Source organism: Oxyura jamaicensis, chromosome 1 (genome assembly GCF_011077185.1).
Source record: "Oxyura jamaicensis isolate SHBP4307 breed ruddy duck chromosome 1, BPBGC_Ojam_1.0, whole genome shotgun sequence".
Lineage (NCBI taxonomy): Eukaryota > Metazoa > Chordata > Aves > Anseriformes > Anatidae > Oxyura > Oxyura jamaicensis.
This window is the reverse complement of record NC_048893.1, coordinates 124,120,009-124,131,020: the sequence shown is the minus strand read 5'-3', so window position 1 is coordinate 124,131,020 and position 11,012 is coordinate 124,120,009. Positions and strand designations below refer to the sequence as shown.

Sequence of the window (11,012 nt, the reverse complement as noted above, 5' to 3'; positions counted from 1 at the left end):
CCCTGTTTTTTCTGCCCAAAACCTTGACATCCAAAAGAAATTCTTGGAATAAGTTGAGTGTTTACAAAACAGTTTAAATCCGTCAAGCAAGAATTTGGGCATACAGAAAATGAGGTGCTTCAGAGCACTAAAAGCCAAAAGCATGTAACGCATTAGCTGTTCTGTGATTGAGATGGGCTGCTAAAGAAGCTGACCAAGGAACATAACCTTAGAGGGAGAATCAGAAACCGTCCAAAAGGATTCTGCTTCTTCAGCATTCATTGCCTTTAGACTGCAGGTCCCAATAGTCCCCCACCCTCTCCTGGATACAAACATCCATTTTCTGTATTATGATTTTCTGCCCTGTGTATCTTAAAACCATCCACAAGTCTATCATTTTTCCTGACCATAGTATCCTTATTGCCTGTTCTTCCCTTAAATACCCTTGTATGTAGTCTCAAGAAAAGCTGCTCTAGCCCTTCCCAGTGTAATACGCACACCATTGAGCCTTGTTTCCAGCAAACTCCCTCCACCTCTTCATTGCTGACCTAGCTTCTTTTGTCAGTAGCTGTTTAAAATACAGATGGGTGCCATCCACCCACCACACAATGTTGCCTACACACAGAGATTCGCCCCTCCGAATTTCTCTCCCAAGCCCCACCTGTGTGTTTGCTTCAGGAAACACGTATTTTATGATGCTTTCATTTTGTCCTCATCTGTGGTTTTCAACTGTTGAGTAGGTTCAAGAATTGCTTCAGGAGCATTCTGTTTTCTCTCTAGTTAAAATTTCACTGTATGAAAGCCGAAACAAAGATTGCTTATTGTTTCTGTCCTCTCAGTGACCAGATCCAGTGTGTCAATCGACCGGCTAAGCACAACAGAAAAAGCAATTTCTGTAATGCAGAAATACTGTACAGTCATTAACCTCTGGATAAAAGGGAAGTTAGTGCTAGTTTAACTTTGGTAACAGCATCTTGGTCAAAAAGATTATTCTTGTAAGCTTTTTATTTTTTACAAAGGTAACCAAATCCCTGGGGGTCCTAGAAAATTCCTGTCCTGCCTTTTGACATCAATATGTCACGCAGTCCAGTGTGGAAACAGAGGACTTGGTACATGAGATCGCTTCTTTAATGTTATATTTTTCTGAGGTGTAAGGAAGCAAGGCATGGAAAATACGGCCAGTAAACTCAAACAGCTTAGTAAGAGGATGGTGCTGGTGGGTGAAGAACATTGTACTTTAACTTTACAGAGCCCCATATGGAAAGGCTGTGGATATGTGGTCTGTGGGCTGTATTCTGGGCGAGCTGAGTGACGGACAACCCTTGTTCCCTGGGGAGAGCGAGATTGACCAGCTCTTTACCATTCAGAAGGTGCTAGGCCCACTGCCAGCCGAGCAGATGAAGCTCTTCTACAGCAACCCACGCTTCCATGGCTTGCGGGTAAGAGAAAGCTTTGTTCTTTTTTTTCCTTTTAATTTACTCACACAGTATTTACACTATTGTCGTTGCTGCAGTAAAGGTTCTTTTCATTTAGAGTGTGTGTTGTGTTATCTGCTGCATGTGTTTCTGTGCAAGTATAGAATATTTAGATCACAAGGCATTCATAATTCAAAGTCAAATTCCAATTATACCAGTACTGAGTTGCACAAGCAAGTTCATTTTACTATTAAAAGCTGATTTAAAAAAAAAAAAAATGTTTATTTGAACTTTTTTTGTCATTAAAGTTAGTATTGATAGCTATCTTAGCATTACTGTGCAAGCTGTGCACTATGACGTTTAATGGCACGGCTGTCTTTCAGGATGTGGACAAATTGTGACTGTTTTCTTAAAGCCACTATGATGGCAAAATTTGGGTCATGGATACTGCTGTGCTGATAGAGGAGCTTTTTACCTTTTTACTTGTATTTCTGGAGATTTGATATAAATCACATGAGTCAGAAAGCTTGTTGTTCCCCTTTCAGGGGCTTGCCAATGCCACGTATTGACAAAGACTCAATAGAATAGAGAAACTGCTCAAGTTGGAACACACAGTGTGGCAAAATGCCAGATGAAATATATGATAAATAGCTTTATTATCTTTAACAGCACCTGGTCAGTGGTCGTGCTTGCTTTTTCTTGTAATTCAGTTTTTTGGTTTTTGTTGTTGTCGTTGTTTCCAGTAGTGAATGTTGCTTAGGTGAATTTATTATCTTGATGAATGGTATGAAATTGTTAATATAAAATCCTATAAAGAGACATACTAAGGTTTTAGGAGACCTGATCTGTGCTAAAGACTGAAGATTTGCGTTTTACTCTATCAAAGAGAAAACAGTGAATGAGAAAAGCAAAGAGAGACACCTAATTGTCTTAAAATGTGTTCAGGTTTTGTAATCAATTATGCTTAGCTGATAAAGATAGGAAGAGTAGTAGTTGGCTTAAGTTGTAAGGTTAATTATTTTAGCTAGAAGGATAGCTAACTCCTAAGAATTTTTGATGAAGCTTGCAGACCCTCTGTCAGAAATTTTTGAAGAACAATTAGACAAGCATTTCTTGCAAGGTCCCATACGTATTTGATCCTGTTTAGAGCAGGGCTCGACAGGATTTTCTATTTAAAAATGTTGTACCCCTTATCAGTAAAGCTTTAAAAACTGTAAGCAAAATAAATAACTCTCTTAAATATTGTTTTACAACAATTATATTTGTGTAGTGTAATCTTAGTTGGATAAATGCTTTGCAGTGTCTTAGGATGAAAATAAAGTATCTTTGTTTTGTAGCTTTAAAATACAGTGATTCAAGAAGACAGCATGGACCTAATGTAATTAGCACAGGGTTGAGAGTCATGAGTCCCTGTTCTCATCCTGGATCAATGGTTTATTGCTCAGCCTCAGCCATGTTGCTGCCTTTTTATCCTCATCTCTGAAGTCATACTATTGATAACAACAGTGACATATGCCTTCTAATAGAAACTAGTTGTAGAATACTGACGTGAAGCCTGAAAAATGGTTTAAACATGAAAAATACTAAAAAATGTTGGTTTGGAATACGATATCCATTAGTTAATGGGGAAAAAATATTCCTTGCTATAAGACAACATTAAAAGTACAGATTTTTTTTGAATAGTGGAAGATTTTCTGTTGCATAGCAGACTGGATACGCTGTGCTCATGCAAATTGTTGTGCTGTGATTATGAAAATTGTTATTTACAAGCTGGATTTGGCACTGGCTGTTCACAAGTTAGAAACTAGCCCTTGAAGTAGAAATGTTTATCCATGTGATTATCACTAGGTTTTGTGAATCTCTACCGTAAGTACTACCCTATTGTAGCACACAATTAAAAAAAAAAAATCTAATTCAAACATTACAGCAACACATGTGCATGTATACAGATGCACATTTGCATACTTCATGTTTCCTTCCTGCTTGTTTCCTCCAACACTCTCTCTCTCTCTCTCTCTCTCTCTCTCTCTCTCTCTCTCTTTTGGTCAGTCCTAACGTACTAATAGGTTCATGCCTTTATGGAAACATGAATGCTAATGTAGGGCTTTAATATTCTACAGATTAATTATAAATAAGCTGGAGAATCTGAGCAAACACGGTGAATAGCAATTGCGTATTACAGCTTTGCATTTCTTTGGCACGTTTTCATGTTTCCCTAATCATTCCAGGTATAAAATCTAATTTAGAATGGTCATTCTACATGAAGACAATAATATTTTGTCCTCTTGGATAGACTGAAAAAGAGCTTGTGAAGAAATGTGAAGTGTGTTTGTTTAGAAGAATACTCTACTTAAAACAAGTTAGTGTCTGCTGAAAATCTGTTTGCTTTGTGTAAACAGTAGTGGAAGTATGAAAAGTCCAGCTAGGGTGCCATCTAAGATCAACATAGACTTGGAGTTAAATAAATAAATAAATCCTTAATCATTACAAAACCACTTTAAAAGAAAGCAAAGTAAAAAGAAAAATACAGAGACTATTTAGGAACAAACACATTCAAACTACTGTTCTTTCATTTTCCTTCAAAGCTCACATAATGTAATTTATGAAAAGTAGTGCCAGTACAAACAATGGATTGCAATTCATAGTGATCTAACACTTACACACATGCAGTCTGTGTGCGATCCATTCTGCTTCCGTATAAATACTTTTTTTTTGAAGTGGATTTTTGTACTGATGGATTACTCTTGAAAGCATAGATGTGGAGGTAGCATTTACTCTGAGGAAAGGTGTGCATGTAAATGTATGCACCTAGCTGTAACAATCTCCAGACGTGAGAGTTAAAAAATGCACAAGTGAAAGTGAAGATATAAAAGTATTTAAGACTTCTTGCTTGTTGACAGTTCAGACCAAAAATTTAGTTTGCGTATGTGTTTATACTATAGAAAACATGTTTGTTTATTTTCATATCTGTTGGGTTGTTTTGTTGTTGTCTTAATCAGTGACATGAATTTTGTTGTTACCGTCTATTTTCATTGGTGTTAACTCAGTATTTTATGTGGGTATATTTTATGTGTGGCTTGAGCCCATTGGGACATAAAGTGATGGCTTTTTATGCATCAGGTATGTGACTGCCAGAAGAAAAGAATAGTGCTTGTTCCCTGTTGTCAGTATTCTTGCTTTGATGTGTTAACTTTAGAGGACTATTTAGAAAACACACAGTTAAGATGTAGATGGGATCAAGCCAGGCTGCAACTGAAGCACTTGCATGCTATTAGGCAAATGCCCCAACTCTGGAAACTGCTAACAAAGTATCTGGATCTCAGCTGCGTTGTTTTGGATAAACTGTGATTAATGCCAATCAGCTGGCTGGCTGTTGTTTTGTTTCGTTTCATTTTTCCAGAGGCTTCTCTGGCATTCAAATGTGCAGTTTACTCTAAAATTCAGCATAAGTTGGATCCATGAGGATTTTTTAATGCCTATCATGGAAATCGAGCCTTAATTTCTAATTCTGAAAACACTGGAATATATGTGTTTAGCATTTAAATTTGAAGTTATTTCACTGTTTACCTATTTTTTGGTGTCAGTTCATGCATGCCATAGCCTGGAATTGGATCTCTAGTGTCTGTTTCTTTTCAACTCATTGTACTTGACATTATGTTATAATACAGAAATATTGAGCAGATTTTCCTCCATTTGATTAAAAAGAAGAAACGATTGTTTTTATTTCATTTGACTAGTGCCTTGTTTACAAGGCAAACAACCAACCAACCAACAAACAAGCAATTCTGTGGGTTTTTTTTTTCTTTCTTGAATCATTCCTGCCTGTCTTGTTATTCTTTCCAGACAGTTAGGACTAGTTTCAAATACTGCCTTCATCTGGTTTTGTCAAGACCGTAGTTGACAAAAGATGCCCTCCAGCAGTGCATACTACTTCTCATGATGTTGCCAGTTCTTACTGCAGCATGATCACAGGAGTAATCCTGAACCTTAAACTTCTGCATAGTTACCATTCTGTTTTTGTGATGTTTTCCACTTAAACAGCATTATGGAATTGTCTCTTCATCTTTGATATTTAATTAGTACTCCATTTGCACAAAAATAATTTTTTCTTGAAACTATTTTAAATTATTTGGGAGGGGGATATTACTTATGTTATTTCTGAATCTATTTTAAACCACCCACCTCATGTCAATCACAGTGCCACAAGCACATTTATAGATCTAAGTTGATGACTTCGTGTTTCAGAGCGGTTCCTTGACTGCCCTACTAATCAAGAATACTTTCTTTGGTTAACTAGATGCATATTGTACATCGGCAGTTATTTGTTTCATCGTAATGTTTCAAAAACGGGTGAATTCTTCAATGCATATGATTTCCATTAAGTTACATGTCTATTCACTGAGTAGGTTTTTATCAAATATTTCATATTGTGTTCATGTATGCCTTGTTTACATTCTCAGTATATTTATGCTGTATTACTTCTACAGTTTCCTGCAGTCAATCATCCACAGTCTTTAGAGAGAAGATACTTGGGAATTTTAAGTGGTGTACTGCTTGATCTTATGAAGGTAGGCAACTGTATTTATTTTCTGTCTGTAATATATAGGTAAATATGTTAGTGAATTTTTAGCTTTGTTTCCTATAGAGTACATCTTAAAAATACTTGTGAACTTCCTTTTGAGATATTTTGATAGTACCATGGTTTATAGGAAGGCTTGATATTTCTTAGGAATCAGGAAAATATCCTCTGCAAACGCCAGGAGAGTCTGTTCAAATTTGATTGATTTGATAAGCAATACGTATTCCAGACAAAAGGACCACCATCGTTTGTGGCAATGTGCATTCACAGTGACAACTATTCAGATGCACGGGTTATGTTAATAATGCTGGTGGGTGAGTTCTCAACATGTAATAAATTTAGATAAATCCGCAGTGAAAGAGGATTAAGCTTACCTGAGTTGTTCATTTGTTAATGTATGAGCATGAGGATGTGGACAGTTGTTAAAGACAACCTTGATGCATGGTAAACTTTTTTATTTTATTATTTTATTTTATTTTATTTTATGTTTAATGTGTTAGAGGCCTTAATTTGCTTGCTATCACTCACATCTACACAGCATGTGTGTTAAGTTGCTCTTCAGTCCTGTTTTGGAACAACTCCCTTCGCCATGGCTCAACTAGGATACAGTTTCTTGCTGGCTATCAGGAGAAGCTGGCTGTCCTCAAAATGGCCAAACATTGTAAAATATTTAAACATTTCTGCCATATTTCTGGGTACGCAGCACATTCTTGTACTGCAAAAACTTCACAATGGTAAGCTGCACTACAACCCTCCCATTATTTCAGTCACGGTAAGCTGAAAGAAAGAGCCATAGTGACAAAAATTAAGTGTAGAATCAGTCTGCTGTTTTCTAGCTCACATAAACCTTTTTTTTTTTTTTCCTGGCATCATATTAGCTGTAACTCAAGCTGTAGTAGCATGTATCACAGAACAACAAATTCAAGGTGATTCTTCAGACTATTGTTATACATGCCGGGGGTTGCTTTTATTTTCATTTAGTCCTATTTTTATAAGTTACATTCCAATGTCTTTTGGGTTCTTTTGATAAAAGTTGCAAACTGAAGTATTGAATATTAAGGAACCATAGAATTACAAGGAATTCCGTTCCATTTTTATTTAAGTAATTCCTTTCAACTTTCCTCTCCGTATTTCTCTGTACAAGGTGAGAAAGGCCAGGGATCTTACAGGGCGGCTATTCCGTGTTCAACACACATTACTTAGTTCAGAAGCTGGAACATTGTTAAAGAATGAGCAAAAGGCTACAACAAGAGAACTGAAGAAACCTGTGGTTAAGTTGCATGCTGTAAATGCTCTACATATTTTCCTATATGCCTGTCTCTTCTCCAGACACTGGGCAGTCTGGCACATGTCCACAGTTGGTATGTTCCTCATTTTCTGCATTCTCAGTGACCTCAGGTCTGATTGCTAGATTACTGAATAACACACACACCAACTTACATCAGCTAAAGCTGACATATGTATCTCTATTTAGAGAACATTTCTGGACCAGATGAATGAACAGTCATCCATTTGATGCTGTTGCTTTGCTGCTTCTCTCCTCCCCTCTCCTTCACAAATCATGGTGTTCTGCAAGCACAGGTTTGGGAATTGGAAGCTGGTTTTGTATATGATGACTTGGGCAAAAAAAAAGAAGTTGAATAATCTTCTGCTTCTGCATATCATCTGTCATTCAGTTAATCTATCATTCAGTTATCACCTTCATTCATCAGCAGACTTTTTTTTTTCTTTTTTCTTTTTTTTTTTTTTTTCTGAGCTTCCATTTGCTGCTAGGATCCTGTAAAATCAAGAGATTCTACTTGATGTTTCTTACTTGATTTATCTGTAGCTAAACTTTGGCATTCCTAATGTCATCCTCTGTGCCAAAGCAGTGCTTTTGTATTCCTCCTTTGTATCCTGTCCTTGGCCTTATACTTCTTATATATGCCTATTTTGCATTTTTGTTCTTCAAGCAGCTCCCCATTTAGCCAAGCTGACCTTGTGTGAAATGTTGTGGTCTTCCACACAATGAGGTGCTTTGTTCCTGCACTCTCAGGAAGTTTTCTTTGAAAATCAAGTGGCTCTCCTGGATGCCTTTCTTCTGATAGCAGTTTTTCAGGTTATTCTGTCTCAGAATCCCCTACAGAAGCTGAAGTCTGTGATCCTTTATTTGCATCCTAACCATAAAGATCTCAGGACTGCTATACCTAAGACTGTCTTCTGTAACCAGTACTTTACCATTAATGAACAGCAGGTCAGATAAGGTGAAGTCCATCCCCTGGTTATTTTGCCTCTCCAGCAGCTGAATTAGGAAATTGGCACCAAGATAGTCTAGAAATCTCCTGGACCATCTACGCAGGCTGCATGTCTGGGTAGTTGAAGTCTGCCATGAGGATGAGGACCTGTAATCAGTAGACTTCTGCTTGTTTTTGTAGGAAGAGTCATCCTCTCAAATGTGTGGTTGGTAGCACACCCCCACCATAACATCACAAATGTTGGATTTCCCTTCTAATTCTGACCCAGAGACACATTGGATATACCTTCCTTTTCATGCTGTCACTTTGTACAGTTTAGGAACTTGCTTATATGGAGTGCCACTTCTCTTCCTCCCCACCTCCTTGCTTCTGAAGCCAGCCATACCCACCAGTGGCCGTGCCCCTGCCATCAGCCCGGTCCCCGTGACTCCTCTGTGATTCCAGTCAGGTTCACAGCCTTATGATTGCTCATGGACTTCCAATACTCCTTCCTTGTGGTCCAGCCTTTGCAAGAGGCAAAAAGCCTCTCTTCTGACAAGGAAGAAGTCACATTTGTGTGGGCCGTTTGTATCACTGTAGTGATAAGCACCAGAAATAAAGGAGGGAAGGAAAAAATAACGATGCAGTACAAAGCTTGTCACCTGAGAAAGGCAGATGCTGCATACTGTGTGACTGAGCTACACCAAAATGCTGAACACTTGCTTTGTTTTTTGAGCATTTTCCATTTCAAAGTGCAGGGATCCTGTGAAGGGAGAACTCTTGTGTGGTCAAGTGGCTGAATGTGTATACAGACATGCATTTTGTGCATGTATATGTATGCTTGTGCATATATACACATACAGTTGTTCTCTAGTGAACCTATATAACGATTAAAAAATACCAGTTCTTCTTAATAGCCATTCAAACTTTTATCCTTGCTGACAGTCATGCATGCTCAACTATTCCAAAGTATGTTACGTATGGCCCTATTCCTGCAAGGAACCTTCCAAAGCTGTCAAAATAATCAGCCAGATGTTATTTGGTTTTGTGATTAAATGTTCTCTACATGTCAGAAAGTCTCTTTGTTGAGAAACACAGATGATATAAAAGAATTCTAAAGGAAAATGTTATTCTGAGTACATTGTAAGCAGTTTAAATGATTCTTTAAAAATGTGGGGGGGGCTTGAACCTCTACTGAAGTAAAAAGCAAAATACTCATATTTGTATATTTTAAAAAATGCTTTCTTTAAAGGAGTTTTCTATATCTATAAGACGGTTCCTGTATGCTTGTTCTGTTTGTAAAGCCTGTTTCATTGTAGCACTATATTACTGGTAAATTGAATATTCATTCTAAACAACAATGGTGTAAAGCATATCCAGAACAGTATGATTAAAATCCATGTATTTTGAACATCTGTAGGCACTGATAGATAAAACATACATTTTTTTACATTTACCTATTTTTGTATTAAACATTTTAAGCACAAATGTAGAAGTTTGTAGGTATGCTTATGTATATTCATTATGTACATATGTACATATATTATGCACATACAGAATATATATAGCATATATATACTTCATAATAAGCAAGTCCAATGCCTTCCATCCCTTAAGCAGAGCGTAATACTTTTGAAAGTGTTCATTGTGTATCATCTGTATTTTAATGCATTGTTAAGGTATTCTAGCACTTGCATCTAATCACAGATACTCTAGAGATTAAAAAACTGTCACGGTGTTGTTCTTTATTTTGTTATGTTTTGCTGATACACATACAGATACTAATGCAAACTTTGGGATTTTTTTTTTCCAAAGAACTTACTGAAGTTAGATCCAGCAGACAGATACTTGACAGAACAATGTTTGAACCACCCTTCGTTTCAAACACAGAGACTCTTGGATCGCTGTGGAAGCTCACCTTCACGGTCAGCTAAGAGAAAACCTTACCACGTAGAGAGCAACACATTATCTAACAGGTAAACGTAGTCATGTGACTGTCATCACTAATATTTTCTATGTCAGTGAATAAGTTGCTATCATGCTTATATGGAATATCATCTTCGAGAGAACTAGTTGTTTGACAGTTCAGACACACTGTGATGTTGTGATGCTCCATGTTGCTTCACTGAATAAAGACGGTAGACCTCGTGTTACTGTATTACAGCTATTCAAGCTGAATTTTTGGTTAACTTTTTGCATCAGGCTTAATACTTCTTGGAAAACAACCACAAAACACATTAAAACCTTTTCTGACGTGACAATGGAAAAATAAGTTGGCTTATTATCCATCTCTAAAAAATTAGCTTCCTTCCTGAACACCAGTGAGGATGCTGTGGTTTGGCAGTGGTCCTGAAATTCCAAAGGAATGCTTTTCTATTTGGAATGCTGCCTTTACTGTACCTGTGGAAATCTCTGCATGGTTTTGATATTTGAAGTTCAAAATTCACCAAAAAGAAATCTGTTTGCATTGAACACGCTCCAAATAGGGGTTAAACAGAATTTTGTTTGCAATTGCAGTTATGAATTCAGTTGTCTACTTCAACTTTAAGCAGGATGCACTTGCTCAGTGACTCCCTTGTTGGACCCACATGGCTTGAGAGAGAAGCTACTTAATTTTAATTCCTCAACAAGACAGGTTTACTAGTGGATGAAATACTTCAGTACAAAGAGCCTCACTGTGTGCTTTGAACAAAAGCTTTCCTAAAGATCACCCTCTGAAGTACACAGAGATACAGTGGTTTTTAATCCTAGCCATGTTTTTCTTTAGTTCTTCCAGTTACATTAAATGTATATATATATTCCTCATTTTAAGATGTGGGACAACGA

At 37.1% G+C, this 11,012-nt stretch overlaps 1 protein-coding gene across 6 annotated transcripts in view; it reads left to right on the top strand.

Moving 5' to 3' along the window:
- The window catches only part of CDKL5 (cyclin dependent kinase like 5), a 131,227-nt gene that overhangs the window by 93,977 nt on the left and 26,238 nt on the right, over positions 1-11,012 (top strand). For all 6 annotated transcript variants that reach the window (XM_035323804.1, XM_035323728.1, XM_035323878.1 and 3 more), the window contains exons 9-11: positions 1,229-1,418; positions 5,882-5,962; positions 10,002-10,162. In XM_035323804.1, the coding sequence (XP_035179695.1) occupies positions 1,229-1,418; positions 5,882-5,962; positions 10,002-10,162 (432 nt within the window). The remainder of the gene's footprint in view (positions 1-1,228; positions 1,419-5,881; positions 5,963-10,001; positions 10,163-11,012) is intronic.